General features: G+C 34.5%; 1 protein-coding gene across 4 annotated transcripts in view; it reads right to left on the bottom strand.

Annotated features, from left to right (window-relative positions):
- Nucleotides 1-18829, bottom strand: part of CEP135 (centrosomal protein 135) — an 81327-nt gene that overhangs the window by 32653 nt on the left and 29845 nt on the right. Inside the window, exons 20-26 of one of the 4 annotated variants that reach the window (XM_067298028.1) lie at nucleotides 17588-17698; nucleotides 15539-15724; nucleotides 14499-14708; nucleotides 13159-13361; nucleotides 8999-9103; nucleotides 8463-8609; nucleotides 5275-5831 (exon numbers count right to left, since the gene is read on the bottom strand). In XM_067298028.1, coding sequence (XP_067154129.1) covers nucleotides 5783-5831; nucleotides 8463-8609; nucleotides 8999-9103; nucleotides 13159-13361; nucleotides 14499-14708; nucleotides 15539-15724; nucleotides 17588-17698 — 1011 coding nt within the window. In that variant the 3' untranslated portion in view covers nucleotides 5275-5782. The other 3 variants (XM_067298029.1, XM_067298027.1, XM_067298030.1) reach the window with 3 other exon arrangements.

Consider the following 18829-nt stretch of genomic DNA (forward strand, 5'->3'; position numbering starts at 1 on the left):
CCAATGACATTGCAGCCCTGCAACTGCACACAGACCTCGAATTCCTTTTGTTTGTTCCCCATGCTGCATGCATTAGTGTACAGACAGTTCAGAGGCACGCAGTCACGCTGATTTCCCAGAAAATGTATGAGAGTTTCTCCCATACTGCTGTTCTCTCAGCCCTTTCTTATTTGTGTGCATACACTTAGAGAGGGCCTCCTTCCATCCTCTTCTGTTGTTTTCACAGGTGTCTCCTGCCCACAACACCCTGCACCCTTTGCTTACCAACCTGCTTCGCTACTTCCTCACTTGTTTGTGGGTCCCTGTCTCCCACCCCATTGTTCCTGGTTTAAAGCTCTCCTCGGCAGGTTGGCCAACCCATTGGCAAAGATGCTTGCACCCCACTTGGTCAAGAGGATCTTGTCTCTTCCTAGCAGTCCTCAGTCCTCAAAGGGTTCCCACAGTTGTAAGGATAATGCAGGATCCATCCACTCCTCCTGAAGTCCTTCTCCCTCACTGGCAGGATTGAAGAGAAAGCTACCTGGGCTCCATGCTCCAGGATAACATTTAACTGTTTAACTGAGAAATATTTCATCACTTTCTTCAGATCCCTGCGTCACTCATTATACACCTTCCCACTCGGAACAAATACAGCAGCAGTTCTATAGACTCAATTTCTATTACTCAATCAGAATTCATCATCTTTTTTTCCTACCTTAATTTTTTTTTTTTTCTGAGACTGGTATAGTGCTTTCTTCCATTAGAAGAACAGATTGAGATGATTCAATTTACTTACAGCAGGATTTTGACAAAATACTGAAAGAACAATAGTAAAGAATACAAATAGTAAGAATATAGAGAATCAGAAGAAAGTGGAGACTTGTAAAGGATGAGATAAGAAGGAAATATTACTGCTCATGGTTCTTATGCAAATGGAGTCTCATTGACATCTCACAAACCAAACTGCTTTCCAGCCTTTTCAGCTGTGACCACAACCAGGTTTCTTGGGCTTTCAAGCATGCAGCACACCACTTGAGAGATTTCATGCATCTGAATGACTTTTTTTCCCTAGATTAGAATGCTAGCTCCTTGGGGTACATGTTAAATCTTACTTTCAGTACCCAGTACACACACATAATATAGTTCTATATTTAAACACAAAACAAAAAAGTAGGAAAAACTGTTTATCTGGAAAGCAAAATTATCATTCTTTTAAAAATACACCAAAAAGTAAACCTATCTTTTCCTTAAGCAAAAAATATAACTATTTCCTGAATAGTTGGGACATTAATACTTGCATCATAACTGAATACATAAATTCACTTCACTAATGCTAAAATTTCAGATAAAAAGAGGGAGATAAAATATCAGTAGGTAATTTCTTTTTGTTTCACTAAGAATAAAGCTACACTCTTAAGGTTTTTTTTTTTTTTAATAGCAGATGACTGAAATTAATATTTTGCCTGATAAATGAGTGCAAGGCCATGCACAATTACTTATCACTATTTATTACTTATTAGTATTACTTATTATACTATATTTATACTATTATTTAACACCACTGCTACACAAATACTTATCACTATGTTAGTATATTGACAGCAAGCAACAGTGACAATGTCTGAGGGAAAAAAATAATTTAACAAATAATAAAGTACATAGAAAAATTAACTCATTTTACGATAAACCTCTATCTTTAAATCACATTGTCTATATTACCTGTGCTAAAAATATATCAAACATTATAATCAAACATTTCATTTTGGAACCTTTAACTTTCTTAGAAAATGGTAGGCCAAAAGTACACCAGCAATGTGCTTGCATTCCTCATCCAGTGTATACACACCAGGACAATCCTCGCCTCAGTTCCTCTTGGCAATACAGAATTTAAGTTTCATTGTTGTAACATCAAGGAAACAGGATCACAGCATATAGAAAGACTCAGTTTCTTGTGGACTACTGGCTGTAAGAGACCCATTAGAATAATTTATTAGGCCTGCTGCTGGGTCCCCTGTAATAGGACTGGAAATACATTGATCATACAAATATGGATATCCTGTGATTATGACAGGATATAATCACATCTCTGCTCATGGGACATTATATCCAAGATCCAACCATACGACCCAGTTAAGCAAATATATCTATTTACATCAAAACAGATATCCAGTGAGCAGGATGTCTGTTTATTGGATAGGTGACAAGACACATCTGGACACATAATTAGGATGAGGGCCACATCACACAACTTGAGTGCATTCATTGCTGTGTAACAGGGGAGTTCCCAGGTGCACATACATTTGACTGATGATTTACAGATTACAAAAGACAGGGTCCAGAAATCTACCTATCAGGAGCAATTCAAACAAAACAATATTGGATCTTGACATTTCCACTATGTAGTAATTCTGGATAAATGTGTTCACTGAGGCCCTTAAAATATTTTCTAATATCAGAACATTTTTCAGGGAAATAACACAGACTGCTAGTATTCTTGTAATGTGTACTTGCCACTTTCCTTGATATACCAATGCTGATTAACTCCTAGCACATTCTGAGACAAACAAAAATCAAGTCTTGAGCTGTTTTCTGCTGGACAAACTTTTCAGGCTCACAAAACCCTTCTCTGGGCTCATGTACCTGAAATCTCATCTATTTTTTTCCCACTTACACTGACCATACCTCTCATCACAAACTTTGCTTTGTTAATATGCTTTGGCCACCATGGGCATAATGCTGCTGGAAGAAATTTCTTGGCGATAACCTCAAAAGAAATGAAAAGTCCTGGAGATATTTCCACTATGTTTTTTCCCCCAAAACTGATGGAACTGAGTGCTATAAGAAATCTAGCTTATGAAACTTTGCTGCACCTTTACTCAAATATAATACTTAGCAGGTATATAAACTGCTTTAAAAAATTAGACTAATTCAAGTGCTTATTTCACATTAAGACTCAAGGAATATTTGCTTGAAAAAAATTTGGGGAGAGAATTTTCCTCTGTCTGCTGTCAATATTATTTTTACCAAGAAGGGTTAATGTGATGAGCAGATGAGACAGAAGGTACATTGCTTCAGGCTGAAGTGGTAGGCCTTTAAACCTGCTTATACAATTTTTAAATCTCAAGAATGAAATATTTCCTCATAAGCTACTTTGAAAAGTTTATAGCTGACATGGTTGCTAGCTGAACGTTTGAGAAGCCCATCAAAAATCCAGAGATCTTTAAATGCATCTCTAGAGCTGATTCTAGTGAATCAGAGTCAGTGCCAAGCAGAAAATTCATTAGTTGAACACAAAGTAATTAAATCTGAGTTTTCTTTGGCTTTGTTCTTTTTTAATGAATTTATTTTACACCTATATCAAACAGGTTCTCTCCACAAATATTCTACAAATGTCTGCAATCAACATTCATGAGGTAGTGTATGAGCAGATTTGTGTGAAAGAAGCAACATATCTTATGTGGTACTACATTTGACTGAAAAGATAATTATGCTGGAGGATGAATGGTAAAGACTTTAGGTCCAAGAATTGAAACTGCTGCAGCTATTATTACCTTTGCATTGCCCAAGAAGCTTCAGAGGATCAAATGAAACTGGAATGTCTGTATACATAAGGCTAAAAGATTAGGGTATCAAAACAGCACACCTTTGATTTTATACTTCCTCTTTTTCTCTGCTAACAGTGTAAGAAAATTCTGTTTCAGAGAATGATTAAAAAAAAAAAAAGTCTGTGGTCAGATGGCCTCATTTAGGAAAGAGCATTTGAATGGGTCAGACTTGCTGCACATGCAACAATTTCTCTATGAAGTATTTTAGATGGAAAGATGGAAGCCCTAATCTTAACCTTTTTTTAACTAGCATCATAGAGGAATCTGAAGCTTTCTCAGATTCAGAGTGAAAAAATTCAGAGAACAAATGTCTTCCAAATGAACCCTACAATTGCTTATTTAACTTTAGATTAATCACGCAAATTTTAAGGACATACTGTAAGGCAGAAAAAAGATTTTTAATTCTAAGAAATTCTTAAAATGACATTTTGATGGGTTTATTTGAGCAACTCAGGCTTTAATCAGCTGGTAAAAACTGTCCTTTTATTCTCTGCAGATTCCTTTTTTTGTTTTGTATTCCTATCACTGCTTTAGCTTTATTATTTTTCTAGGTGCCCGCCTGGCAGATAATAACAAAAGAAAGACAACTTGAGTTATTTCAGCTTTTTCTATGACTTAATTTGTCTGCCCCACTGCACTTTCAACTCACCCCAGATGAGGACTAAAACAGGTCATGAGGCTTCCTTGATCTTTTAATCTTCCAGAGGTGAGGACAGCACAGAAGTTTCCTTGAGATCAACTACTCCAGTAAAGTCCAAATCAATCATTTTAATATCCCTGACTTACAGAAGGCTTGTTTCATAAATGACATTCCAGTGATTTAAATCTTCCACAAATTTTTGCTCATTTTGTGCTTTCTGAAATAAGATAATTGATTTTAAAACGAAAGTCGTGTAATTGTTACTTTTGAGTTGCTAACAAAAGGTATACAAAATAATATTAACAGAAGGTAAAATGACAGCCCTACTATAGTCTGAATATTAGTATTGCTTCAGTTTTACAAAGCTGAATGCATAAATGGACTTGAGCCACTGAAATAATACTAGTTTTATTATACCAGCTGTGCTGGACGTTCCCCTAATTCTACATAACTGATTTTCATGCAAGTAGCATTATTAATAGGAGTGAGATGATTTTAATTGTAATGTCAGAATATACATTTTCTAGTAAGATGAGATGAAGTATTTTCAATAAAACAGAACACCACTTTTTAAATTCAGATTCTGATATAAAAGGTGTTATATACAAAATAATTAAGATATTTAAAAGTCACCAATGAAGACACTGAGAGCAGAAAAATAAGTTCTTTTCTCATTCTTAATGAACATAGTTTCATCCTGAATAACTAGTGTCACTGGGAACTACTGACCTAATTAAATACAGTATTAATACCTAAATAACACTTAGCAACAATGATCTCCCCATTCCTGTGGGAAATGAGCGACCTAAAAAACAAAAAGTATGAGATGCACCCATCGTAAATAGACGATTCCTTTCAGAGGCTCAGAAGCCTAAGATGATGCAAGTATTTCAGGTACTTCTGAACATGTGTTCTAAGTTGTTTTGAATGAGTATAATTTAATACATACATAGACATATTGAATAAAACTCACAAAATATATGAAAAATAAAATACATCTGTATAGCTGGTAGCAATTATTTATCTATGAAAATGAGACAATAGTTCCAGTTAATACATTATTCTTTATTAATTTATAACTGTAACAATCTTAGTGCAAAAGAGACAAAATATAAAAGTAAAAAAATTTCTTTCACATCATTTAATATGTTGCTTACATATTAAAGATGCTTGTAATTTTAGCTGGTGATCATAGTTTTTTATTCAACGTGCAGCAAGTAGAACACTACTAATTGTCAACGCAAAGATGCACAGCAACGGTATACCTTTCCCACCTCGAGTCCTCTGCATAACACCAACCAATAGACATTATATCAACCTGAATGGCACGTAGCTATCAGAAAAGAAACATTTTAGAATAGAACAATGATCTTATATACAATTATCTGTATAGATGGACTTTAACAGTTTATCACAAGATTCTGAATGCTAGTTGCATCTTACTTCATAGTCTAAATTTGCTGTTATCCTCTGCTAAGTACGTCGGCTATTTTAAAGATTAGTTGTCACTGCACTTACCCAATATGTGTGTCATAATGTAAAGACCTGTGTCACCTCTCTAACAGCTTGAGCTCAACTGCGTGAAGGATTCCAGATTTTGCTCTGATCTTTTTAAAAGAAAATTTGAAAAATATCTCCAGATATGATTTGGAAATGTGAATATAAAATACTTTAGAATTAATTTTATAATATTTGAAGGATTTCAATACTTTCTAAAAATATCAGTTTTTCTTTCATTTTCATTTAATATTGGGAAAATATTTTAAAAATTCATTTTCAGAAAAACATTAAAGAAAAGCAGATGAATAATTCTATTACATGTCAAAAACATTTATAAATAATGGATCTATTTTTTAAGAAAAATCTACAGTAAACAATTTGCATTCACAAAATATATTGGCATTCTTCATGGTGTTTAAAAGTAATGATATGTAAACAAAAACACTTGTTAAAAACACAAATACACAGGAAACCATCATCAGTATACATATATATTGGCTCAGCATTTTTTAAGATAAATAAGCATGTTCTCCAATGTTAGTTCACACTGTAAGATGAACTTCTGTAACCATATACGATAAGCAAATAGAAATCAAATAGTAAAATGAAAACAAGAGGCTGTCCTATCAAGTACTTGTTTCCTTCTTATAATTATTACATTAGGTTTGCAAAATAATCACAAAGCTTAGCCAGTCTCGATACAAAAAAAACCCACAACAAAAAAAATGATCAAAACAGCGAGCAAAAATCTAGTCAACCCAGATAACTGGAAAAGTAGAATTTTGCAAAGCTGATTATTTCACAGGTTTTCACAAATTTCAAAGGTGATAACTGATTTGAAGAAAACTCAGAGGTAGATATTCTACATACATGTCAGCCTTCATAATTTTCAAAAACAAGTCCTTGAAACAAGATAATGCTTCTATTGCTTAAGTATTGGTTATTCCTTGAAGCTCACATTTCTGGTGGATAAAGAAAAAGTTTCAAAATAAAGCCATCTGCTTATAATATTTTTTTACTAATTAAAATTAGAATAAAAAGGTAATAATTAGAGCTGATCTCCTCATGTTCTCATGTTATCCAAAACTGTAAACACATATCATTCTTAATTAATTGCTCAAGTGAAGAGAAAATTTCTTGAGAAGATTAAATCAAACTAGAGAAAGTTTTTATACTACAGAATAGTGTAATTACATAGTCCCTTTATTGTGTCAAGCTCCCAAGAAGGAATAAGTAATGCCAATGAGAAAGATGGTGATGGTAACACAGAGATCATTCTAATGTAAAAATTGATTAATAGGTTGAGAAGGCAATAGAGTAAAAATTAATCTGCATATGAATGCAGTTGTTAAAAAACACTTTCTTTAAAAATATACACTTTATGAAAACATGAATTCCCTGATAATATACGGCACAGAGTTGTCATTGTTAAAAGGGAGTACATAAACAGAAGAAGAAAAATAGTTCACCCTGCAATATTCCTCAGGTATAGCAACTGGACTATTTATATTGGTTTTGGACAAAAGGCAACATATTTTGACTTGCTATAAAACAAGGAAGAATATAGATAATTCTCTAATAATGCTACTCATTCTCAGAAACATATCATCTAATAGTTTCTCAAGAATGAGATGAAAGTGATCCACCAATCACTGTGTAAAATACTGGTTTGCAAGACAAGAGGATTTGTCCAACAGCTCGCCAGTAGAGCAAAAGTCATAAGTGCTATATCATCCCCCATTATTCATATCTCATCTACTACAGCCTTCCTTTTCCCTCTCTGGCCATAAACTCTCAGAAGAAAAAAAAAAAATTTGCCTAAAACTGTGGATCATATCATGCCAGCCTGAAAAAGCAAGCCTGAGGACAAGCCATATGTATTTACCTACATGAAAAAGTCTGAACTCTCACCAGTCTGGAACTGTCTCTAGGAGTTTAGCAGTTAGCTAGTTCGGTTTGTGAGCGTACTTAGCAATTTCCTAAAACAATCACTGTTTATCTCTCTGTCTTTTCACTCTTTACTGAGATGCATGATAGTACGGGAGAGACAGGATATAAAGTTAATCATCAGGCCTCTAACACCAAACAGACATTATCTAAAACAAAAATGATTTCTAAAAGTAGAAGAATGAAAGTGAAAATGAACAGATGAGAAGCTGATTATAATTTACTTTTGACAGACTATGAAGACCGTAACTTTAGATATTAATAATCTTCAAGCACAAACAATGAAAAATACATTCTGATAATTACTCTCAGACACTTCTTTGGACAGTTTCATCTAATGTGTCAGAATCAAACACATTTTAGTTAAACTTTGACCTGTGGGGTGTCTTTCCTTCATTGCTGTAATTGAGAGAATTTCATGGCATTTCTGGTTCATCTCCTAATATGAATCATTTGTTGGTTGCACATAACTAATAAAAAGAATAAATTGGCAATACATATTTGGATGTAACTACTGACAATAATAAGCAGGCAATATGTGTTTGGAAGCTGTCAGTTGATGTAAAACCATTAAAAAAAACAAATTTGAGTCTGTTACATTATATGGTCTTTAGAGAGCACTTTGCAGCTAATATTTCCAATCAATATTTTATAGTATCAGAGTCAACAAAAAAAGAACTTAGCACCTCCTATAGTATTTAAGAATTTAATATAATTAAAGAAGTAAATAATTACACACAGTTTAAATCCAACTCACATGGAAACAATCTGATAAAAATCAAACTACTTACTTTTCAGGTTCTTCTCGATCAGCTGTCCTTACAGTTGCATGCTCTGGAGAATGCGAAGGAGACCTTAATGTTGAACTGAGAGGAGGCGAAGTGCGTAACGATGACATAGAGAGGCCATGTCGACGCATCTCCTGAATTGCACGCTCTCTACCAACAGATAGTAATTTTAGTTACGTAACACTTTGGTACTGCAGGATATTAGGAGGAAGAAGAATTAACTTTTTCCCATATTTTTTCTTGGTGATACTTGCAATACTTTGCAAAGAGCCTTGCTTTCTTACAATGTCACTCAACTTTCTTCTTGTTTTCATGAGAAAGGGAAAAAAAAATTAAAAGCGATGGTAAATTCACAAAATTTAGGAGGGAATTCAGAAACTGCATTTTTTTTTTAAATTGAGCAGTTTTCAAGTTGAGAACATCAGATTTTGTATGACACTAGGAACACAAATTTCCATAAACTCTCCTTGTATTTAAAAAACCAACAGTTTTAAAGATGAAAAAGAAGTCACCTTACTAGGAAATATACAGCCCCTTACCGTTCAAATCGTTCAGTTGTTAGTTGTCTTTTCAAAACATCATAGTCAGTCTGCAGCTGCGCAACTTTACTTCGAAGTATGGAAACCTCTCTGTTATGACTGCTTCTAAAAAAAAAAACCATGAAAAGCAACAAAGTTTTCTTTGAACACCGTCAGCTAGGAGCTTAGAGGACTTAATGCAAACAAAAACAAAAGGAGATACTTAACATGTTGCTTCACACAGCCCAAAACAGAAACAAATCAGAAGCGGTGAGAACAGTAAATACAACAGCATGTTTCTGGAAGCAATTAAGGTGAGGAAGAAGTGAGAAGCTAGCAAGCCTCTCACCATATTCTTACTACAGTACATCTTTTTTTTTTTTTTTGGACAAAGTTAAACATAGACATGTTTTATAATAACAGATGAAACAAATGATTGTTTTATTGATTTACTAGCCTCTGCTGCAATATGAGAAGGTCTTTAGGTGTACATTTAAAAAGAATAAAAAAAAAGTAATAGCTACCAACAAAAAACACAAAAGTAACAGATATAGCTTCAACAAAAAGTGTATCAAAGCAGGCTACAACTCTCTGGCTAGAAATGAACATAACTGAATCAAATCTATGTAGAACTGGTATTAAAGCAAGCTCAGACCAGCTACCTCCTGACTGGGCCCAACTGGTTCAACTGCAAGAATCAGAAAGAAAAGGAGCTTTGTCAATCTTAAGTAACAATTAAATGTACTTCTCAGCTAACCATCAGCTTGGATAGCTCAATGCTTGTTTGCAAAACACCGTAAACTCTATTAGAAAGCAAGCAAAATTATCATTAACTTGAGCGTAAAGTTAGGTGTCTAAATCAGAATCTAGACAACCATGTTATTCCATATAGTCTTCAAAGCCAGTATGATGGAGATTGCTCAAAAGTCACTTCTGGAGGATGCAAAGATGTACTACTTTGTGGCTAAAGCCCTGGACTTGAATTCCGGAGAATGGATTCCATTTCTAGCTCAGTCACAGACCTCCCATCTGGCACCTGCTGGTCTGACTCCAGGGAGATACAAGCTACTCAAGTGATCTGATCCAAAAAAAAAAAAAAAAAAAAAAAAAAAAAAAAAGCAGATTTTTCCTGTGTTCCCTACTCATCAGTAAAATTCCTAGAATGATCTCTTGATCCAGTGTGTTGTGAACAGATGCAGAAGAGAAGAGGTTTCAGCTTTCGATGATATCTTATTCTAAGTCCTTCAGAGACTGGCATACGCTTTCAGGATGGAGGTAAGAATTCAGGACCCAGTATCATTATTGTAAAATAAAAAGAAAGCAAACAGTTCTGTAAGTTCTGAGGTTATTACATGTAAATGACATTAAAACAAAACTAAGATCATGAAGTCAATCACTCAAAAATTAGAAAAGATTAAGACTAATTTAGTTTGGAACCTTTATGCATAGTAATCATATAATAAGATTATATGATCACATACTATTTTTCCCACAGGACATCTACCTCTTTCACAGGAGATGCAGATAGCTCTTGACAAGTAGTTTAGCTACTCAGTACATTCTGTTTATTTAATATTTAATCACTGAAGAGTCTCAGATTTCATTTACTGCCTTATTACCCAAATAGAACCCCAAGTATACAACTACTCGCTCCTTCATAAGCTTCACAGAACTCAGAATTATGGCACCGCAGAGCTCCTCAAGCAAAACTTCATTTTGAGAATCTAAAGTCAGAGGTTGTGAAAACTCCATTTTATAAACAGAGAGTGGAAGCACAGGCATGGTAAGGCCAAAATTGTAAATAATGTTCAATACTGACAGAAAATTTTCATCTGCTAGAACTGAAATTATGCCAAGTCCACTGAATTCTTTTATTTCACAAGATACAAGCATAACCACCATGGACTTCAGGCACAGCTGTGAGCATTTAAAGCTTCTGTTCTTTAGTCTCCAAGTACTACAAACTCAATACTGGAAAACAGGGCATATACAAATAGCTCCCACATCTGAACATTTGCCTAGAAAGATACAGAATGTTTGGGGTAAAGGTAGTAGAACAACTCAGTGCGATAGAATAGCCATTGTTCCTCCGGGAGAACATTTTCCCTCTGCCTGCAGTATTCCACCCTATCAAAAACATAACTACTGACATTTGCAACAAACAAGAAAGAGTCCTACAATGTCTTTAGAAGAAACTTTGTGAAGAAATTACTATGAAGTAATTTAAATAGACTTGTATCATGTTTGTACACAGGAAAGCCAAATTAACATTAAATGAAAACCTAATTCTTTCTTTCTTTCAGTTTTTCTAACTTTTTCATTGTTTATTTAGTAGTCAGGATATTCCAACAGTTAATATTCTTTGTATGTGATTTAGAATTTTTTTTTTTCAAGTAAACAAAATTCAGTGATTCTAAGATACGGAACAACGAGTTGCTCAGGACTGATTGATAGCGTTGTCATTTACAGATTCAGTACAGGAATGCTATAGTCTGTATTTTATAAGGGAGCATGATCTGTCCTTTTACCTTCCATGTGTTTCCTTTCTGCCCCACCTTAGTACTTATTAACTGGGTGTATCTGCTCTTCCTTTCTTGAAATTCTGGTTTGACTTTACTCTTCACCACCTTCTACATTCAGCTGCTACTGCTCCTTCTTGCTATTTAATGCAAAGATATCACTATAATCACCGGTAAATTCATCACCAGGAGAATAAAAGGTATTTTCAACACATGATAATACCTACAACCAAAATTTCAATTTCCCTGCTCCAAATCATAAGGAAAATGTATTAAATCCCTCACTTCTCTGGTACATGAATTTCATATGAATAACATATTCATCCCTTAACTTCATTCTTCCGAACAGGTTAACCTTTCCTCTGCAAAAGTGTTAATAAAAAAAAAAAAAAAACAAAAAAAACCCACTACTTTAGGCAGATGCACAGCATAAGAAGTTGTTGTTAGTTTACTGAGGTTATAAACAAAGACAGTTATAAGGGAAAGTGCTGGCCACACTTAGTGTAGGTGTCAGTTTCAGCTCTATTTATATTTAAAGAAACAATACGTGATATACCATTTTTTACTTAACAGTTCATACTAATAGAAGCAAATGTAGTTTTGCTTTTTTAAAGAGCTATGACTTTACTATTTTATATGTAAGTGATTCATATTGTAATCAAAGCAAGGACATCAGGCATCTTCACTATACATATGTAAAAATTTTACTCTAAAAATAATTCAGGTAAGATTCAGATTCTGTTTGCTTTGAGATGCTTGATGATTCCAAGCTGCTCTAAAGGAGTCCGGACTTCAGAATACTCTCCAATAAAAAAAAGCATAAAAATATAGTTCATAATTAAGAAAATTTGAGTTGTCTTAATAGTTAAGCTCACAGATGCCAGTTCTTCAAAGACAAATAAAAATGTGACATTTGGCTAAAAAGCAGAGCTGAAATCCATTGCTCCCTGAAGCTAAGAACAAAATCAGAACCTGTGAAGGAGGAGAGTCACGTTCTTTGAGGAGTTATATATTGGGATGCAAAGTTTAAATATCCAAATCATACTGGAATGCATACATACATTTACAGATGCACTCAACTAAACAATTTTATCAATTATCATGTCTTGTCTGGCTCTGTAGTGGAAATAAAGTCCAGTAATGCCAGCAACAGATCAGCTACCTATAAGGCTTATGGAAAGGATTTTAGTGACTCCCCTAAAAAGATGGGAGAATTAAATCAGACATGAAAACTTCATGAAAGACATCACCTCTTGTGCCTGACTGCTGCGGGAAAGATTCTGATGTGAAAATAAATAACGACCAGCACAGAAAGAACTAAACCAAAGCAAACAATCTGGAGTTCAGACTGGGAACAAATTCAGAGAGAAATTGAGTGCTTATTCTCAAGACTGTGAAAACAAGCTCAGCAGAGTGTACCAATCTCTAACAGTAGGTTTCCTTTGGAACACTGCTAGTGCTAAACTGATGTCTACTGCAATTAGTTGTGAATACTCAAAGAGATCTGAAAGATCCCAAGAGAAACTTAAAAGTAAACAATGTCATGATAGGCCAAAAGGCATGGCTGCTAAAATCCACTCAACCATACTAAGTAGTGAAGATTTGACTATGTGCATAAGTTTCTTCATAACTCATATAAAACATACAACAATTAAAACTTACAGTTTGCTCTCGGCGAGTGTTAGCTTGTCTTTCAGTAACTGAATTTCTGAATCTTTCTCATGCGATGTTAAATGGTTCTGAAATTCTTTATCTCTACTAGTAGCCAGCAATGTTTCAAGGTTCTGAATTGTAAGTCTCTCACTGGATAACTGCTTTTTCAGCAACTCTGCCTCTGATTTTACATCTTCTAACTCAGCTAGAACCTAAGGCACAAATTTATATTCATTATTAATACACTGGTTTACAAACACAAACACACAGAGTTCTCTTTCCTGAAAACTTGTTACAAAAAACGAAATGATTGAAAGTTTCATAAAAATGAAAACTGAAACTGAGCTCAAAAGACATATTAAGCCCTAAAACTACTTTATGAATATAAACAAATTCTGTGAGGATGAGACTTACTGTTCCCATGTTTTTGAATACAGTAACAGAAAGTCAGATCAAGTCACTAAGTATAGACACAACTTCATTTAATAATCAGTTGCAAAGAAAAAAGTTCACATATTAAGGAAATGTAATACTGCTTTTATTCTATTGAAATAACTATTTCACAGAATCAGAAAAGAGTTGGGCTTGGAAGGGACCTCTGGAGATCATGTGGTCTAACCCCCCTGCTCAAGCAGGGTCAGTTAAAGTGGGTTGCCCAGGACTGGGTCCGTTGAGTTTTGAATATCTGCAAGGATGGAGACTCCGCAACCTCTCTGGGCAACCTGTTCCAGTGTTCAACCACCCTCACAGTGAAGAAGTGTTTTCCTGTGTTCAGGTGGAATTTCCTGTGTTTCAGTTTGTGCCCATTGCCTCTCGCCCTGTCACTGGGGACCACAGAGAAGAGTCTGGCCCCGTCCTCTTGACACCCTCCCATCAGGTATTTATATACATTGAGAAATCCCCCCGAGCCTTCTCTTCTCTGGGCTAAACAGTCTCAGCTCTCTCAGCCTCTGCTCATATCAGACATGCTATAGCCCATTAATCACCTTTGTGGCCCAAATATTTCAAAGTATTTTATGCATTTCAGCTAAATCTAAAATTTCATTTCAATTGAAAAAAAATCCTTAGAGAAAAGTCTTTAATTTCTAAAAAAGAGATGCACTATTCATCTTTTATTAAAAAAAAAAAACTGAAAATTTGAAAATTATGGTAAAGTACATAAAAACACATAAATATAGCTTGCCTTTCTAGTTAGCAAATCTATGGCTGCCACATTTGGTAATGGTAATGAATCAAATTCCCTTTTTCTGTACAAAAAATATAGTATTTATAATATAACACACGTTTGTTGATTAAAAACAAAATAAGATATTTTATTATAATAAATTAAACTTGCCTCTGCTACTTACCCTTTCATAATCCATGCTTTTGGATGTCAGCTGCCGAGATAAAAGGTCTTTGCTAGACTCAAGTTTCACACACAGTTCTCTCACAGAAGTCAGGTCAGCCAACACAGAAGACTTTTCCTGACTTTCACGTTTAAGGTCCTCTTCCAGTTTGGACATATTTTTTGTAATGGAGGAGATCTGAGATTCATATGTTTGATGTGCAACGATATGCTAAACAAAGACAAACACGGATACCACCCCCAGTGTTAAATGCAACAGTTCTCTGTTGAGTAACACTTTTTTTGTACTTCCTTTTCCCTGCACGGTAAACTGAACTTTAGATTATACTAATTGCCTTCCCTCTCCCTAAATCACAGCTAAGAACAACTATTAAGATCATGAAGAATTACACAGGCATTAAACAAGAGTGGAAGGAGGCTGTATTGCAGCTTTGAAGAAGAATTAAAAGCTTAAAAAACAAAAAATACAATCTATTCTTTACTATCGTTTACTACTCTTTTTTTCTGGAGAATTAAAAGATAGACAAACTATGGTGAGTCCACACCTACTATACTCTAAAACCTTCTTGACCTCCATGAACTTACTGCTTCTAAAATATAAACCTCATTATTTTCTATAATACTGGTCTAGGTTTCTGCATAACAAAATTCCTGATGGATAATGGATTTCTGGATTTAGACTACCACTAGATTTAGACTACTACCAGATTTCTATCTACCTTTATTCTTGTCACCAATGCTTCAAATTCTTTATTCAAAGGCTTCAAAGAAATTTAATAACTAAATTTTCAAAATACTCATAAAGCTACATGCAAATATTTTTTAAGCAAATAAACAAAAGTTTCCTACAGAACCTTTAAAGAGAAAATGTGTCTAACCAGAATCAGTTACCAATTCAAAATCTGAAGTGTCCACAATTGAAATATTCATGTGTAGGAATCAACTTCCATTAAAGCATTAAAAGCAATACATTGACTTCATTAAAAACAACTTGAATGTAACTCACTTTCCTTGACAGAATTATACTACATTAATTATTACCTCTTGAATCTCTTTTTCTAGAAGTTCTACTCTCTCTCGAAGATGTCTCCGGTCTGTATCTACAGAAAGGAGTTCAAGCCGTATCGAGCTGCTTTCTCCTTCAGCTTGATGAGCTTTGATTTCCCAGTCTTCAGCTTGCGTATGGAGCATTCGGAACTTCTCTAACAAATCTTGATTTTCTTTTTCCTAGATGAAACAGTAAACCACTCTGTAATGATCCACATACTTTCAAGTCACTTGATTTTTTTAATGCTTATTCCCCATATTTATAACATTTTTTCCATGAGAAAGTAGAAACTTTCTCCATTTTCTTAACCCTATTTTCTGGCAATTAGGAAAGGGTATCATCCCTTTTGCAGGTCCAAATGGCAAATAGATACAGTGATGGCATTCAGTTTTATTACATAGAAATACTGACCAGCAGTTAATCAGTTACAAGGCTTTTCTTTTGGATCTCTCTGCATTGTCAAGTGTCACATTACTGAGATGTACTGATCACAGTGCTCCTCTTTCCAAAAAATTCCAGCCGGACTCCATCTTTAGTTCCTGTATACACTGCACTCTTACTAATATTTGTATTACAACAGTGCCTGAAAGACTGATAATCTATTTGGGCATATACACATAAACAGTCTATCATAAAAGTATGGAACTGCGAACTTAAAAGTGCTTACAAGTTAAGCAGTGATAGAACAAATGTTGCTTGTGAATTTTAATTTGGTCCAACTGGAAACGCGTATTATAAGGCGGTGCTTTATTTTTCCTCTGTATTTAGCTACCTTTCCCTCTTCCCCTCTTCATGCAGTGTACAGCAGGCTGAACATGCTGCTAGTATGAATCAGGTTTATCTGGTGAGGAAGGCTATTGTTTGCGAAATTCCTTCTGTATTTCCTCCAGAACTTGGAAGGTACAGACAGAATGAGGCAAGGGCAACTAGGAAAGAGAAACTCATGATTAAGCAACCAAACACTGCAGAAATACTGCAATGCGGAAACACTGGAGAAAAGAAAATCTTTGCCTCTACAGACAAAAATCATGTGTAATACCAGACAAAACCCTGAAACCAACCTTTCATAATTGGCCATTGGCTGTATATTCTACAGCTTCTTGGTACTTGATTTGAATAATTACACTGCCATTGCCAAAATTATGAGTACCCACATCTGTAGCTGAACTGCTCTGGACATATGACTTGCAATATAATTATAAACATTCTTAAAAACTAAGCTCCAAGTGTTTTAAATTGGGGATCCAAAGCTAATGGATACTACTGACCTGAACCTCTGTCTATGCTTCAATATATATTTGTAAAAAGTAGCTGAATTATATGTATTCCTCCAGCACATGTAAGCTAAGTCTGATCAAAACTCATTCTTTCCTATTCAAAGTCACATAATAAATTTATCAGTTCACATTGACTTGAACATAAATTATATTTAGACTACTCTAATATTTAGTTCACAGGCTCATACTTGTGATTCCAAGTATCAGGATAAAACACATTAGCAAACCAATTTTGTCAGTACAGGAAATACTTTTAACTTTCATCATTCACAGAGAAAACACTTTTTTTTTTTTTTTACACTCTTTCCCATAGCAGAACCACACGTAAGTTTTCTCTTTACCAAAAGTGTCAAATAGTAAAAACTATCACTTAACTTTGCTTGTTGCCTATAATGATGAAATAGTACCAAATATTTTACCAGTTGCCTTGTAAAAAACCCCCAAAACTCAAAAAGAAAAACAATATTTCAAACACGGTTTCTCTAGTATTATGGCCAACTTAAATAACATCAGTGAAGTTGATATGTGCCAGAATTTATCAAAGCTTCAGAACTAATAAGTTTTTATAAGAATCTATTAGTAGCTTGAAAATACTGCTGCTAGAAAGAAAAAAAAAAAGAAAAAAAGTGATGGTGGTGGGGAAAATTCCAAACCCTACAATTCTTAATTTGTTTCTTGTATTCTAAAATCTAAATTCTAAAATTTTACACTCTCAACCCAACGCATTTACTGAAAACAATGAATGCCTACAGATTATGTCTTTACCTTTAAGGCCATCAAGCTTTCAAATCTGGAAACTTCAGTTATATAATTATGAACTCTAGTCTTCATCTCTTCTTTTTCACGTATTGCATCTTCCAGTTCAGTACTGACAGCCTAAAAAGATTGCATAAAGGCAAAACAGTGCATTAGAGTAAAGTAATCTGTATATTTTTGGGTCAGACTAAATTAAAGTAGTTGTATATGCCCTAGATTTTATTCTCTTCTACTTTTAAGTAATTTAGTCAAATTCCTTTGGGATTTGTATAGTTCAGATATATCCCTTATTACCTTAGGTAGATCAAGAGTTTTCCCGTCAACAATAATCACAGAATTAGCAATGAACGTTATACCGTTTTTTAAAATGTGCAGCTCCTCTGGTGACACACACTGTTGCTCTTTGGAAGATTTAACACATACATGTTCAGAAGCTGGGATTTTTTTTTTTAAGTCTTGCTTTAAGGTTCACTTATCAAGCAAGGGACTGTTGTTTTGCGTGTCAATTCTCCAAAGAGTCAGCTTGGTAACAAGCAAATATTTATTTTAAATCAGAATTGCAATAAGATGCTACAAAAATAAAAATAACCAAATGCATTATTAAGATCATATTTAAACACCAACATTGCTCCTTGGAATCTAGTTGAGATGGAACAGCCACCTCTCTGGTTCCCTCTCAGGTTCAGCTCTCATCTTTCTCTGTGTCTTGCCAAAAAGGCAAGAATCTTCTATGCTATCCCCAGGTAGAATGCCCCAGTTTTCACCGCATTAAGAAAACATACTTTCTTGAGTAGCTGACACCACATGATGGCATCAAATGTGGGGGAAATAGAGCATATAGCCATATTTCCTTCCCCTCTTCTTTTGATGGTATGTCAACATTTGTCAACAGCACCATTTCTGTGGTGTGCCTTATTTAGCATTTGTTGAATTCAGGCTGCTTGTCCCTGAGGTAGCATGACAAAACACACCAGGTAAACTTTAGTCATCATATTATGAAAATATTTAATATTTCATTTTATTAGATACCTGCGAATGGCATCCCTAATTTCAATAATACACCCACATATCTATGTATTGTACCCTACGTTTTACAAAATCTGTTCAGAGTCACTGTCACTTAAAACATCTTGCTATATTGTACATACCATCCTCAGACTCAGCTGAGTTGACTGAGGGAAATGGAAAGAAACAGTTAAACTAACAAGGCCCTGACTATTTTTAGAGTTGGCACTTACAACAAATTCAAAG

The sequence above is a fragment of the Apteryx mantelli genome, chromosome 5 (genome assembly GCF_036417845.1).
Source record: "Apteryx mantelli isolate bAptMan1 chromosome 5, bAptMan1.hap1, whole genome shotgun sequence".
NCBI lineage: Eukaryota > Metazoa > Chordata > Aves > Apterygiformes > Apterygidae > Apteryx > Apteryx mantelli.